Raw genomic sequence first — 15712 nt, 5'->3', positions numbered from 1 at the left:
CAGTACCTCTCCTGAGTGCCTCTCCCAGTACCTCTCCTGAGTGCCTCTCCCGAGTGCCTCTCCCAGTACCTCTCCTGAGTGCCTCTCCCGAGTGCCTCTCCCAGTACCTCTCCTGAGTGCCTCTCCCAGTACCTCTCCTGAGTGCCTCTCCTGAGTGCCTCTCCTAGTACCTCTCCTGAGTGCCTCTCCCGAGTGCCTCTCCCAGTACCTCTCCTGAGTGCCTCTCCCGAGTGCCTCTCCTGAGTGCCTCTCCCGAGTGCCTCTCCCAGTACCTCTCCTGAGTGCCTCTCCCAGTACCTCTCCTGAGTGCCTCTCCCGAGTGCCTCTCCCAGTACCATTTCCTGTGCATTGCCCAGTGGTGGCTGGCGAAAAATATTCTTGGTAGGGCTGTTATTGACACACTCAGTTTCAGCAACCATCCCAATACAACTTAACACAAACTACTATGGCTCTGTGAAATAGCCAGTAATGATTTAAGTGGCTTTTGAGCAAAGGCCGAAGGAGGATGCAAAGCTGGGTCTGACCACCACGCTCTCAGCATTAAATACCAGCAGAATCATAAGAAATGACAATTATCATTAGTTGCAGCTCTAATGTGCTCAGATAGAAGGCACATTATGCAGCATTAGAAAAACATTTAAATTTTATTCTGTTAACTAAAGGAAAACACGTTTAAACAAATATAAGGTTTGCAAAACGAAAGCTCTTACACACCACAGAATGCTGCTAGCGAGCAGTTAGGGAACGCTAGCTAGAGTTTGCTCAAGAACTGTTAAGCTGTGAGCTGTTAAGCTAGCCAGAAAACTAAGCTAACATGTCAACTAACAGAGCAAGGCTAAGTTTCACCATCTTAGCTAATTCATCGGTACTATAAATTAAAATCTACCACAAAATACACAACTTGACTAGCTAGCGAGCCAGCCATCTTAGAAAACTACTCAGCAATGTGTAGTTTCTCCATCAAAGTTCTCTTAAATGGATATTAGAAAAGAGATCTTATGAATTTTGTTGTGCCTGGAATGCTGCGTCTTGAGTAACCGCGTTCATCATCGTCAATAACATCAGTGTGTCTTCCACCTCTGATATTGTGATCAATAACGTCTATGTCTCTACTCCACCACTGATATTGTGATCAATAATGTCTCTTTCTCTGCTCCACCACTGATATTGTGATCAGTAACGTCTATGTCTCTACTCTGCTGATATTGTGATCAATAACGTCTATGTCTCTACTCCACCACTGATATTGCGATCAATAACATATATGTCTCTACTCCACCACTGATATTGTGATCAATAACATCTGTCTCTACTCCACTATTAACTGACTGTTATGTTTCCCCAATATATTTTATATGTGACATGTTACTGTGCATTTAGTGCAGTCATACTCTACTTCAAATAAGTAGTTATAGGTTATTTTAAAAAATCGTTTCTACCAGGAGAAGTGATCGTGTCTATTGTCCAGGCGCCACTGGTGTGGCCGCTTAGTCGCGCAGGTGACATGTAGCTGAGGCTCAGCTGGTTGCAGAGCGGTCGGGGGATGAACCTGACCCAGCGGGCAAAGATGCCGAGTGTGGGGGGACGAACCTGACCCAGCGGGCAAAGATGCCGAGTGTGGGGGGACGAACTTGACCCAGCGGGCAAAGATGCCGAGTGTGGGGGGACGAACCTGACCCAGCCGGCAAAGATGCCGAGTGTGGGGGGACGAACCTGGCCCAGCGGGCAAAGATGCCGAGTGTGGGGGGGACGAACCTGACCCAGCGGGCAAAGATGCCGAGTGTGGGGGGCACTAGATACCAAACAAACTTGCCTGGGCTGTAGATGTGACTGATGATGGAAGATGTAGCAGTCCAAGGTCAACACCCTGGTACACGATGGACACGGACAGGTGTTAGCAATGGTGCCAGCGAGTACCTTTCATAATTTTTAGAAGAAGAAGAAGCAATACGATGTATTTTGTCTGTCAAATGAACAGTAAACAACCCTAACTAATTCCCACTGCAATTACAATAGCTGCTAATCATTAGCTTGACTTCAACAACTGCAATCTCTGCAAGTGTTTCTTTCCAATTAAGTTCTTTATTTAGCGATCACTGCACCTAATGAAAACATAACAAGAGAAAGCGAAGACAGCTGGAGTCACAAGTGAATTTTGATATGTGGAGCAAATATGGGTTTATGCTTTGAAATATGGATGTCAAGCTGGTTGTCTGACTAATGCCATATGCTATTGCGAGTAAACAAATTGAAAGTCTGTGTTGAATACATCTGTTTCTAAGAACTTGCAATGATTCATGCGGTTATGAACAAAAAATTGCTGATGAAGTCCAAGGGCCGTGGCAGTGATCTGAAGTGCACTTCTGGCAGTGCTTACGCTTGCCTCCGCCGCACATCACTGGAGGGGATGGGAAAGCTCAGCTTGCTCAAGGTGTTTGAGAGTTGGGCTCTGATGCGCACGCTTAGATTATTAGTAAGGTTGTTTCGTCGTCAGTTAAACACTGGGGTAATTTCATTTTCTCAAAATTTTCATTTTCTGACAAAAACTCTGATGGGAACAAAACTCCGTTAAACACAGGCACACATGTCGACAGCTAAGATCTCATTATGGTTAGAAATACAAAGAGAGAATAAACTAATTTTAAATGCCAACACAAATGTAAAAAAATAATAAACAGTGAGGAGACAAAAATGATGTCAGTGCACAATAAATAAATATATAAATATCTATAAAGGCAACAGCACCCCATAGTGGTTAGGTTGGCTAAAGTGTACATGTTTTGTGTTGAAAAATAAAGGCTTCATATATCATTTATATCCTCTAAGTATGAAGAAAAACCTTTCTCAGTACTTGAATGAGTTTGGTAGGTTGAGTATACACATTTTCAATAAACATTTTTTTTAAGTATAAACCATCTTCTAGTTCATACTGCCAGATGAGTGTCACACGAGACACTGCAGCATGGTCAGGACATTGAATGTTTCAGTCCAGGTGATTTAGAGCAGTACTACACATCAGTCTCTGCTTCTGTCTTCACATTTATTAATCAGATGCAAGGCCCAGACTCAGTAAACCATCGAGTTACGGCTGTTAAAATAAGAGTCTAATTTCAGCCTGTTACAGGTCTTAGCAGTTCAGGTGCTGTTGCATTGCGAAGCTAAGGACAGTGCAATTGGATTGGTCAACAGGACTGCCACTCACACATCTGGGGGTCTAAAAAACGGGTGAAGTTGCTTCTTTTTGCCACCTACATGTGGACAGACCGGGAGAACTCCCTACTCATCGGCAATACCACCACAAAGGAATACATGGAATCCACAGAAAATAGATTCAGGACAACTGGAGGACTAAATGATGACGACTGGCATCTAGCAACCCACACAAAAAGGTAGTTATGGCTCATGAAGAAATGACGTGGTGAACTGCTCCAGTTTAAGCAGGCTGCTGTTCCAGAGAAACCCTTATGCAAGACAGAATTCAGAGCAGTTACAAAACAAAAAGGCATTTATTAGACACACATTCCAGAAGACTCAAAAGGTACGTACGTATACAATACTGAGGACTCTTAAAAAAAAAAAAAAAAGGCAGCAATTTATTTTTGATACACACAAAGGGAATGTGGTACTTAACCAACAGGCATAAATACATTTATTTAAGTCACAAATTACAGATACAAAAGAGATTGGAAAAAAAAAAAAAAAAAGAAACAGCACAGCCATAGAACATTATGTAACTAAAAGATAATATCTAATTTACAATACTACATCTTTCTAAAAAGGACAAGCTACAGTGAGGCAAGGTTCAGCTCTGCGCTTCTGCGAGTATGTACAGTACATGAGTGGGACCCGTAACACAAACGCACGTTCTACTCTACTGAAGCTCTTGTCCGTCAGCGAGGGCTGTGCGGGCGCAGTTTAACGCCCATTAGAGCTTCAGTTTCTTCTTACGCCCACGACCATCCGGGGTGCCGTCCTGCTTGCGCTTCTGAGCCTGAGGACACACACACACACAGCATCTAGGTTTCAATTATGTTATGTCTTGACTGCTGAGCCTTCAAAAGCACTTCGTGTCCTACGGCCTCCATCCTCTAATGGTTTTCTGAGGACACTCATGTTTATATTCCAGTCCACACGGTCATACTCATATATTAATACTGTGCCAAGCATTTAGAAAGGACAGGACAGTTAAGCACATCACAAGAAGATTTCTTTTGTTCTTCTAAACACAGACCTTAAATAAAACCTGCGTAACAAAGTTAACTGGCCGTGTAATCTTGCCAGCAAGAAAACAAGTGCCATAACTTTATATACAAACTTTTGGGACCCTCTTTGGCCTCTCCTGGCAGACATTTAATAATAATAATTATAATAATAATAATTTCTTTGCTGTTTCTGATGAAACAGCTCCATAGGGAGTTGAAATGAGCTTACAGAGGAGCTGCGTGGGCCACGTTTCTTCTTCTCCGCTTTCTCCCTTTCTTCCAGTTCCATGTTCTCACGTTCAATAAGAGTGATCAGTGTGTTACACCTCCTCTGTAGCTCCTACACACACACACACACACACACACACACACACACACACACACACACACACACACACACACACACACACACACACACACACACACACACACACACACACACACACACACACACACACACACACACAAAACAGTGAAGAGGTGCCACAGTTATTAGTTACTGAGGAACAGTGGATGTTGCTCAGGCCAATATACAGTTTACTGAAGACCATCGCTAACTCTCATTGTCTGACGATGCTGCCACTCACCATTGCCGTGCGGGACTTGAGGAACCAGTCGAAGCGGAACTGGGGTGAGTTGCGGATACACTGGCGCAGTTCGTCATAAACACTCTCTTTGTCGAAGCCCAGCTTGTGCAGCATGCAGATGAGGAAGCGGTCTTCCTCCTCGGTGTAGTTCTTCCCCTTATTGGTCCCGTACGAGATCCTCAGCTGGTGGAACGGTGCCTTGTAGCGGCCGATCTGGGGAAGGCAAGGAATGTCCAAAAGCAGGCTACCATGCGGAGCGTGACGCTCACGTACACGGCACGACACGCACTCTTATTCAGAGACTTGCATCATCAATAGGACAATACTATGAGCCCTGGAGAACGGAAGCCATGAGCTTAAATGTTACTGGCACCGTGGTCTACTTACACACAGTTATATCTGAATTAACAGAGGCCTATTATAGTTGAGCCATCACTGCCAGTAGGTTCACTCCTATAGAATATGTAAGAATGTTAAAAGTTTGTTCATATAGTTGATTGGTAATGCCAATCATAAGTTTTAGCTGATAAAGTTTTTTTTGTTCCTGAAGGATAATACAGTAACAGAATTGGGTTTAGTCGCCAGCTCTGAGAGGATGTCCAGGGGCTTTAAAACACCTGGGGCTGGTGTTTACCTTGGAGTCCAGGGCTTTCTTGATGCTGATTCTTCTCTGAATCCTTGCCTCTCCCCTCTCAATCTGTGCCATGATCTTCTCAATGTCCTGCAGCTCATTGCAACGCTCCCAGAACACAGCTGTTTCACACACACACACAGACTCTCATATATACAGTGGCTACAGTTTGGCTACACGTCATGGGGTTAAACTTACCAGAATATTCCATGACCTCCTCAGGTGTTTTACCCTCCACTTCACGGGCGATGTTCTCAATATCGTCTCGTCCCCATTTCTCATTAGCCTTGATGAACTGGTTGAAGTCTCGCTTGTTCCAGATGGTGAAGCCCTGTTAAAGGTTGGTGGTGTTACAATACAGCCAAATGAATCCGGACAGAAGTTTAATTCTAGATTACAACTCACCATTAATGTTCAAGACCCACACAGAGCCCTTAAAACATTTCATACACTAAGTGACCAAACACATGTGGTCACCTGACCCTCACAACTATATCTGTAGGATAGGCCATTCCTAAAAGCTATGAAACTGTCTGCTGCTGAGAACAGGGCACTGTCTGGACCACTGGAGCGCCTCCATACAAAATAAATAAAGTAATTAAATAAAAAGTCCTTGAGCAATTCATTCACTTAGTAGGACGATGTAAGGTACACACTTCTGGACAAGAGAGATCTGGAAGTGAGAAGCATTAGCTCATGTTAAACAGCTGTGCTACAGAAGACCACCTGGACCTCTGCAGTTGTAACTTATATTTCTAATGGCCGTTAGCCGTTATTATCGTTTAGCTGTTGTATTGAGTTTGGGTTAAAAAGTGCCTTCTGCCATCAGGCCTGAAGGAATCACAAGGTTCTGCGCAGCATAATCAAAAGCCTCCATGCAGGTGTGTGAGGTTACCTGGGTGAGGAGATTCTCCTTCTCTTCCAACTCCTCCTCGTTCAGGGGCTCAGCCTCATCGATCTTGGTCTGCTCCTCCTTCTGCACCTGAGCAGAGTTGGGCAGATCCGGGTTCCTGGGCACCTGGAGGACAGGAGCAGGGGTGTGCAAGGAATGTCAGGAATGTACACGTTCAGACTAGGCTCTTCAACAAAGCCTGCCATCAGGCGGAGGGAGAGCAAAGCCAAGCACACCTTGTAGCCAATAGTCTTCCTGTAGTACAGGATCTCCTTTTCTAGCAGCTCAAAAAGCCGAGGAGGGAAGAACTGGAAGTCTTGGACGTTGGGCTGTTTGGGAGGCCTGGGAGCCTGAGGAGACAAACAGAGGAGAGGAATTAGGTTTGCTAGCTGCCTTTTCTGGACGCTGCTGGGAAGTGGATGTGCGAAGGAGTACCTTTGGCGCTTTGGGCTCGCTGACGCGCAGTGCTTCGCGGAAGTAGGCGTCCACGGCGTAGTTCGCCTTGCGCTCCCGCTTGGGGGGCTCAATCCAGTTGGTAATGACCTGAGAGAGGAGGAGCAAGACGTCACATCAGTCTACCTATATACATGTTACCAAAAATAGTCCTTTTGTGTGTGTGTGTGCGCGTGTGTGTGCGTGCGTGCGTGTTAGTTAATGTGCAATATACACATATTATTGGAAATGCTAAGTCATTCATAGTTAATATAATCTGGTTTGGTACCTTTTTCTTTTCTCTGTAATCTTCACCCTCAAAGTTGTAGACACTGTTTTCTGTGTCCATTGTGAAATTTCTCAGAGAGCTTTCACCCAGAGTGGACAACTTCTCCTTCATCTCCATGGTCTTTAATAAATAAATGACAGAACCAAAGCATTGTAAAAGTCCTCTCCATGAGACTTTAACCGAATCCCACATACTCTACGCAGTAGACTGGAAATGCAGATCGTTGAATACACACCTTCTTCTCTCCTCTCTCCAGAATGGCATCGATGTCTTCATCTGTGATTTCACTCTCCTTGGAGGCAAAGACGTGGGTGGCACCGTGACGAATGATGGACAACATCTCATCCTTGCCCAGTTTGCTCAGGTTGGGGTCCACCAAGCGACCTGGACAGCAGAGAACAGCAGAAGTTAACCAGTCCAGAGTAGTCAAACAAAAACAAACAAAGTCTAAGTTTAAATAAAGCACAGAAGTGTTAAAATTGTGACCTGGAAGCAGTTCACCTTGAGGTCTCACCTTGCTGGATGACAATGGAGTCCAGGCGGAGCTTCATTTCAGCACGCTCCACAATTCTCTCCTCCACCGTGTTCTCTGTGATGAAACGGAACACGCGCACCTGCTTTTTCTGACCAATCCTGTGCGCACGGTCCTGACAGACAGAAAAACAACCAATGAGAGTGTTGAAACCCCCCCCCCCCCCCGCCCCCCTGATATTGTATTAAACCTGGTTCAGACTGTCTCTAACAAACAAGGTGCAACTCTGCAAAAGAAAAACAAAGCTGGACTAGAGAAATAAAAGGTTTTTTTTGTTTTGTTTTGTTTTTTTAGAACAGCAGCTTTTGCAAAACTGTCATGACCTCTGTCAAGGCCTTGGGGACCCAAATAGGAGGCGTCTACCAGTCCTGCCGAACTCACCATGGCCTGCAGGTCCACTTGTGGGTTCCAGTCGGAGTCGTAAATGATGACCACGTCAGCCGTGGCCAGGTTGATGCCCAGGCCGCCAGCCCGCGTGCTCAACATGAAGAGAAACTTGGCACTGTTGGGCTCGTTGAACACGTTGATGGAAATCTAAGGAGGAAGAGGAAAAAGGAGACCAGTCAAGATCCACCAGAACACGACAGGGCTTAGCTCAGCAATATCATTTTCGAGTGGGATTTGTAAGTGAGAAATCATTAACTATATTTAAAAAGGATGGGGTTTTTTGCCTGCAGTGTTATTTCATTTACGCTAAAAACACAATTAACTTACATTAATGCATAAATTGCCAAAAGCTTCACTTATTTAAAACATGCCTGTCTCTCCTCATGGGGCGTCTGGCCATCCAAGCGACAGTAACCATAGTTACGCCACATACAGTAGTCCTCCAGAATGTCCAACATCCTGGTCATCTGGCTGAAGATCAGCACACGAGAACCTGGTTAAGAAGAGACCAGACGACCCTGATGAACATCACAAAAATACAGGAATATATTCCTTAAAGAAACATTCATCAATAATTACTGAACGCTGACAGGGATTGGAGAGTATTATTCAAATCAGGCCATAATTAGTCCAAAATATCCATTTTTCACCCTTTATAACATTAGTATTGTTAGATGGTGTTAGTTTTAGTTTTCATAATTCAACTTGTGAATTCTATAACTATATAATATTTTTTGAAAGACTCCCAAAAGTAACAGTTCCGTGGGTGTGGTTTGGCCCAGCTCACCTTGTTCCTTCAGCTTGGGCAGAAGCTTGTCGAGGACGACCATTTTGCCGCTGTTGACGACCAGGTGGAGGTCCGTGGTGTAGGGTGGGCCGGGCTCTGCCCCGTCGAACAGGTACGGGTGGTTGCAGCACTTCCTGAGCTGCATGAGCACGTTCAGCAGACGCATCTTGTCCATCTTCCCTGCAGAGTTCAGGATGTCGATGTCCTTCATCAGGATCTTGGTGTACCTGCAGGGAAACCACTGTGATTCCTCACCTGCGCTTCACAAGCTGTCAGATACAGTTTTACTTTTCTGACTGCATTACATCTGAAGAGCTCATTCTATTTTTTTTTTATTTATCCAATCTAGAAGTTTGTGAACACACACTAACATGATGCTTCACAAAAGGCAGTTCATCAACACAGTGCCGCTGTCTTCCTGCTTTACGCCGACAACATTAGGAAAGACAGTTCTGACTAGTTCCAGATCAGCAGACAGTGAGACGCATGGGAATGAGAAGCACGTACCATTCTCTCTGCATTTTACTGAGACCCACATACATCTTGATCTCCTTCTTTGGGAGGAGAGATTTCTCCACGTCGGCTTTGATACGCCTCAGGAGAAAAGGACGCAATACCTGCGGGATTACAGAGCGAGTCATTATTTAAAAACACTCCATTTGTTGCTCCAAATTTGTTTTAGATGTTATTTATTTTCTACCAATATATGGCCTTAATAAAACACTTCTCACAGTGTGTAGACGCTCCACCAGTTTTTGATCTCCAAGACAGTTGTTGGTGTCGAACCAGGAATCAAAGTCCTATAGTCAGGACCAGGAAAACACAATTTAGTAAACTACACAAAAGCAAGACAATGTCTACCCAAAGATCTTGCAGATTTAACTCTGTTCAATGATGCACAGTCAGCGGACTATATAAACAACCTGAACCATTGATTTATCACCGTTAGCAAGGTGATAAATGATCTGTGTGCATTTCCTTCCAAAAGGCAAGACCAGCCAAGACTGGCCAAGACAGGCAGCCTTGGGCCAATGAATACACAAAGCTTTGTTGTGGCGTTTCAAACACAGTCTCAACATTTTTGAGAAATCCTTCCCAGCTCAGTAACTTTTTTAAAAATCACACCTAACAAGAGAAAATGCATTGCTTTCTCCTACAGCTCTGCCTCCCCCATGGGTGAGGAAGCTACCTCAGAGGAGTTGAAGACATCTGGAAGCAGGAAGTTTAGAAGAGCCCACAGCTCGTGCAGGTTGTTCTGCAGTGGTGTCCCCGTCAGCAGCAGACGGTTGGTTGTCTTGAACTCTCGCACAATCTCAGAGAGCTAAAAGACATGCATGCACGAAACGTCATATACAAAGTGACCTCACCCCGGCACAACACAGAGGCCCTCATACAGGTGGACCTGCCAAGAGTCCTCAGACATACTGCAATCTTAATATAAAAGCTCTTTGTGATAAGTTGCATGGAAAATACAGTGAGACTGATTTTATTTGAATGAGGCAGAAATGTAGCGAATAGATAGGTTCCAAAACGAAGACGATGCAAGTGACGTAAAACAACAATAAACAACTAATTAACGAACACATACTTTCGATTTCTCATTCTTGATACGATGGGCCTCGTCAATGACCAGGTACCTCCAGTTAAACTTTTTAAAAACAGCCCTTTCAATGATGAGCATTTCATAGGATGTGACGCACACATCCCACTCTCCTGGCAGTAGAGTATCACGGATAAAGGCCGTCTGGGGACAGAGAGGAGTTAAAATATGAGAGAGAGCGTGAGAGAGAGCACGAGAACAAGTAACAACGGGGTTAAATGAGGTAAGCAAAACAAAGCCAGAAAGAACAATCAGTTTGCTGCATCAACACAGCTACACCCAGCTGGCTCTGACGTTTGACTGGCCGTTTACCCTCTCATCTCTGTCCCCGATGAGGCAGACGGCTCGGAGGGAGGGCACCCAGCGTTTAAACTCGTTCATCCAGTTATACAGGGTAGACTTGGGCACCAGGACCATGTGAGGACCAGGGATATTCCTGTAGTGCTTCATGTAGCCCAAGAGAGAGATGGTCTGAAGAGTCTTTCCCAGACCCTGAGGACAGCAGAGCAGAGGACAGAGGACTTGGAACACTGGTGCATCTTTAGTGATCCTGCCGTGGGGGCACGCACGAGCTAAGGCGTGGAGGGAGGCCTACCATTTCATCCGCCAGGATGCCATTGATTCCATTCTCATAGAGCGAGATGAGCCAGTTGAGCCCACGGATCTGGTAGTCCCTCAGTTTGCCCGTTTTGACATCTGCACAAAAGGTCAGGTTACGAGTCTCTGCTATAACACGCTCATCATTGACGATGCCACTTTACACACAGCCCCTACGCACAGGTATTTACCCAAACATTACATGCTCATTTTGCATCAAGATGGAACACAGTTTTCAGTATGGCCAGACTCAGCAACAGTCAGGAAAACTGTATTAGAAATCCGAACGGCAGGATGCAGGGGACAAAGCTTAAATGAGGTTGCTAATTTCATGCTTTTTGTTATGCAGTCAAACATCATAAGTGTGGTGTTCATTTCAGTCCCATATCAGCAAGCTCTCCAAAACTACATGTGACAATTTAAAGGACTGTGTTTAAAATAAGACATACAACAAACCAACAATCATAAGGCACAAGAACTTGTTTTCGTAACCTCTAGAAATGTTTACTGTGTTATGTCGGTGACTTGCTGCCCTGCTGTCGGCAAGTAAGCAAGTTAAGAACCTGGCAACCCTCATCCTTACCGAAAAATGGCGCCAGTGCATATTAACCCGTCTTATTCAATTTCTGTCCTCTTCCTTTCAAATTGTGTGTTGACTACAAAGTCTTACTTCTCATGTGTAAAGTCCCTAATGGACCTGATCCACCATATTTTGCCGATATTTTGAAGTGTTACAGGCCACTACGAGCACTTCACTCAGTAGAGGCAGGCTTACTGCTAGCATGACTTCAATTCCATGGGCTGACATTCCTTCTATTATTTAGCTCTTAAACTCTGGAATAGTGTTTCAGAAAGATTAAAAATGCATTTTCTGGAAATATGCATACAGAATTTGGCTATTATTGGGCCTTACTTTTTTGTTGTTTTCAATCTTTCAACTTTGGAATCCAAATTAAGAAGATCGGTATAAATGAATAGTCTGTATATGTCTGTAGTCACATGTGAACACAGCCACAGACAAATTGATCAGTCTATATGTACATAAACAAATTACATCAATTCCATGTTTTTGTGCATCTGTCGGTCACCAAAAGTGTGTGACAAGATGTTTGACTTACACGACGGCGACTCATCAAAGCGTGTGCACACGTTGGCAGCTTTACTGCTCTCACTGAGCAGCTCCTCATCCTCTTCCTGTTCGGTGCGACGGTGACGATTACTATGGTAACCAAAGTGTCAAATCAACTTCAACGAAGCAGAGGACATCACCTGAGATGCCACCAAGGGCAAACGCTTGCTCACGCAAGCAGTGAAGATGAAGGAATGTCACGTCAACGTGTCAAGGAAGGTTTTTAACTTATACAGGTCACTGAATACTAGCAAATCAAGGGAAATGAATGTGCCAAATCTTGAAAAATCCTCCCCCAGTCATCTCAGAGCATTACTCCAAGATGGGAGTTTCCTATCACTTCACTGAGCTAACAAAGCCCCTCAGATAAATGGCCAAACCACTTCAAAATGATACAGCTGCCTGGACGTACCACACCATTGCTTTCGCGACATTAAGGGCATGCATTAAAATGGACATTACCAAGATGATCCAGGTATGTTAAAGTAAGAAAAACAAAAACCTCAAAGCTTCTTTTAGCAAAATAATCTGACGCTATACACGTTTAGGAAGCTTCATATGGATGACGCTTGTGTGGGAGGCGGATGAAGCACGTACTCTCCAGCAGACAGAAGGTTCTGTTTCTCGTCTTTCTTAATGCGAGGACGCCCAGGCTTCATCTTTAAGGGAGAGGTGGGGGTCTTTTGGGCTGCAGGCTGAATGAAGTGGGCGAACACCTCCGTCTGCCTCAGCAGGTACTCAAATCTGTTTGTCCGGTCCGTTTTCTGATTCGGAAAAATCAATGGAATTTTTGTTAGGACACATGGCACAACCACAGGGAGGGAGAGATTCTCATACAGAACGAAATGTGTAGTGAAACATCTTCAGCTGGGGAGGTGCAAACAGCTACGAGGCAGAGCTAAGGCGGAGGCTAAAGTGGAGCATTGCAGGACTAAGGTGGAGGTGAAGGTGTAGCCTTACCACTTTCTCTTCATAACCCCCGAGCAGCTCCACCTTTGTTTTTTCGGTTGGAGGCAATGACGACTGTTCGCCTCCATCCTGCGTGGAGTCTGAGGTCTCGTCATTGCCAGCGTCTGAGCCACCATCCTTACAGGCAGACATGGCACAGTCAATGAAGGGACAAAATACAGTCCAGAAGTGGCAACTAAAAGTTTTTTTTAAACAAACATTATGCACATGAATGTTGGTCAAAGACTCTGTTCTTTCTGCTCTTAACATACAAATCCAAGTCCTTCAAAGTACGAAAATATTCAAAACATGCAGTATGATAGAAAAACAATATATTGTAAACTCAAACCATGTTCCATATCAGTGCACTTCAACAAATGTCAGTCTACTAACGGGTATGATACAAAACACCCTTCATATAATCTATGCTCCTTTACGGACTTGCGCATTTGAACAACCAAAAAGTAATAAAGTATTAATGCAATAACTCTGCAAAACATTAAAAGAAATCTCAGAGTAGTTGAATAAGAGACTGGGTGTATTAAGACATACTTGTAGGTGAAGGCAGTTATAAACTACATTTTCCTACGGATGTGACTAAGGTAAAAAATCTAACTTCTTAAGGTGTGTCCGTTCTAACCCAGAAAGATGACAGATTCAGTAATCATATTTCCTATCACACATTTTAGTGCACTTTTGTTGAAGCGCCTCTTTGTGTTCTAATAGAAAACTATTACAATATTATTTAACAGTATGATTAATAGTATAATTATTGTGGACGCTCAACCGAGATCACTTGCTCGAACAAAAAAGAAAGGTAGACAACAAATCCTTCATATCCGTCGGAGGGCTGGAAAGCCTTTCCCACGACACGGTAGCGTCAACTGGAATATAACTGGAATATACACATATAGGACGTATGAAGCGATGAATCAACACACACAGCCGCGTTATTCCACTACAGGACAGAACAGTCGGTAGAGGGATCTTAGCAGTGCAGCTCTTATCACGGAACTCCCGTGTTAGCCAACGTTAGCCAACCACATTAGCATTCGTGTCCACTGGGTGTCCAGCTACGTTAACAAGTCTTGCGGTTCCCGTTTCCATCAACTAGCACACAGATATTAAAGAAAGATATTTAAAAAATATACAAACGTGTCTAACCGGTCCGTTGGTGCCCGGCAACCGAAGCGCGTGCACCGTCAGTTAGCTAACGCTAGCGTCCTCAACACAATAAACACGCGCTAACGCTAATTAGCCTAGCCTAGCCTAGCTAACGAAGCTGGCGACCAGTGTTTGATGGGAACCTAAATACACACTAAACTGTGTTCACTACACACGCCACTGACCCCAGCGGCCAGCTATCGGACGTTCGTGAGGAACACATCACCAGAGTAAACTTCTGCTAACTGAACTAGCCAGCTAACCGTCGCGTGCGGGCGGCCCGTGCTCACCTCGGCCGTGCCGGGGCGCGCGCGCTCTCCTTCCCGCTGCTCCACGTCCGCCTCAGACATCCTCACCAACAGCGCCGTTATCTCACTACAAAGCGGCCGGAGCTCACCACGTCCGCTCACCCAGCACAGAAAGCAGAGTCGAGCGCTGCAGTTCACTATTGTTCACTACGGTTCACGCTAAAGCGTCACTGTGTCCTCCGAGCGCAGCAACAACAGCACGCGCCAACTTCCCCCGGCTTTTTGTTCCGCTGTTCCCGCACAAGTGGGGCCCGCTGCAAATATCGCGAGATGTTGTACAGCGCAACTGTAAGCGTGAAGGAGACCTGCAGTGCACGAGGGTGTCTTCTCAGAGTCTGAGCGCCTAATGCTGATCGATATAACTCCTCTGAAAGAGCATTTTCTGCAATCCTAGATGCTGTTATTCCAGGTATTATGCTTTTGAAAGAAGGCCTACAACCACTCACAATTGCTCTTTAGATCCACATTTCCTGTTTCTTCAGACTCGAACAGAAAAATCTGATCTCTTGTTCAAAAGCAATTTTAACAATTACATGTATAACATATTATTGGGGATTTATTTGTTAACAAATGTTAATGCAAAATGGGCCATTTCTCTAGAATGTACGGAAGCCTTAAAATTCCACAGATTTGCATATTTTACTCCATTTACTGTGATAAGGAGGTTTACTGACATCTCTAATTATTTATTTCATTGTAACGACACAGCAAACAATGTTCTCTCATGATAACGGACTCGTTTTATCCAGGTGTCGAGAAAACAAAACCTGATTATGTCATTATCTCGAGAAAATAAATGTGATATAATGTATGATAAGCAAAGATGAATAAAGTGTCATAAGCAAATATTGTACTTTTGTTACCTCTTTTATGTGATGCATTCTGCTACTTTTATGGCACACAACACTTGTTATATACACATGGTTTTAGCAGCTTTGGTGACTGTAAAGTACCTGTAGTGTAACAATGTAACAATGTGAAGCAATGAATGTTCTCAAGGTCTGTTTGTAGTTTGAATTGTTCCTTGAATTTGGCCAGTGTTGGTTATGAAATTACAGTTGAACTGTTAATGTATTTCTTTTGTATTTTTCTGTTCACAGATAAGGTGGAATAGTGCCAGAAAATGTAAAAATCCCCCAAATACTATTCCAATAAGAACAAAACACTACTCCATTAAGAACAGTAGAATTATTCCATTATCACGAGAAAACAGCATCTGTTATGTCC

General features: G+C 44.2%; 1 protein-coding gene across 3 annotated transcripts; it reads right to left on the bottom strand.

Moving 5' to 3' along the window:
• Positions 1-3487: 3487 nt before the first annotated feature.
• On the bottom strand, positions 3488-14728 carry smarca5 (SNF2 related chromatin remodeling ATPase 5). Of its 3 annotated transcripts, none has more exons than XM_027029896.3 (24): positions 14468-14728; positions 13026-13151; positions 12663-12829; positions 12055-12155; positions 10935-11035; positions 10652-10831; positions 10328-10483; positions 9929-10060; positions 9471-9539; positions 9247-9356; positions 8740-8966; positions 8324-8445; positions 7947-8099; positions 7548-7680; positions 7269-7417; positions 7034-7153; positions 6748-6855; positions 6549-6662; positions 6316-6438; positions 5619-5751; positions 5424-5542; positions 4790-5002; positions 4432-4542; positions 3488-3991 (listed from the first exon to the last, which is right to left on the bottom strand). In XM_027029896.3, exons 1-24 carry the CDS (start codon positions 14525-14527, stop codon positions 3926-3928), a joined length of 3093 nt encoding a protein of 1030 aa, XP_026885697.1. In that variant the 5' UTR covers positions 14528-14728; the 3' UTR covers positions 3488-3925. The 3 variants fall into 3 exon arrangements, with proteins under 3 accessions (XP_026885697.1, XP_081581095.1, XP_081581096.1); XM_081724969.1 differs by having other exon boundaries at positions 14575-14726; XM_081724970.1 differs by lacking the exons at positions 12055-12155; positions 13026-13151; positions 14468-14728 and having other exon boundaries at positions 12663-12802.
• Positions 14729-15712: the final 984 nt, after the last annotated feature.

This window comes from Electrophorus electricus, chromosome 12, assembly GCF_041902795.1.
Source record: "Electrophorus electricus isolate QZ-2024a chromosome 12, ASM4190279v1, whole genome shotgun sequence".
Lineage (NCBI taxonomy): Eukaryota > Metazoa > Chordata > Actinopteri > Gymnotiformes > Gymnotidae > Electrophorus > Electrophorus electricus.
The sequence above is the reverse complement of the archived record's forward strand: the minus strand, read 5'-3'. Positions and strand labels throughout refer to the sequence as shown.

Coding starts and splice junctions, on each gene's coding strand:
- smarca5 (XM_027029896.3), bottom strand. CDS start 14,527: ATGTCTGAGGCGGACGTGGAGCAGCGGGAAGGAGAGCGCGCGCGCCCC. Junction 13,152..14,467: donor CGCGCCCCGGCACGGCCGAG/GTGAGCACGGGC, acceptor TCTGCCTGTAAG/GATGGTGGCTCAGACGCTGG. Junction 7,154..7,268: donor TGGAGAGAGGAGAGAAGAAG/GTGTGTATTCAA, acceptor TATTTATTAAAG/ACCATGGAGATGAAGGAGAA.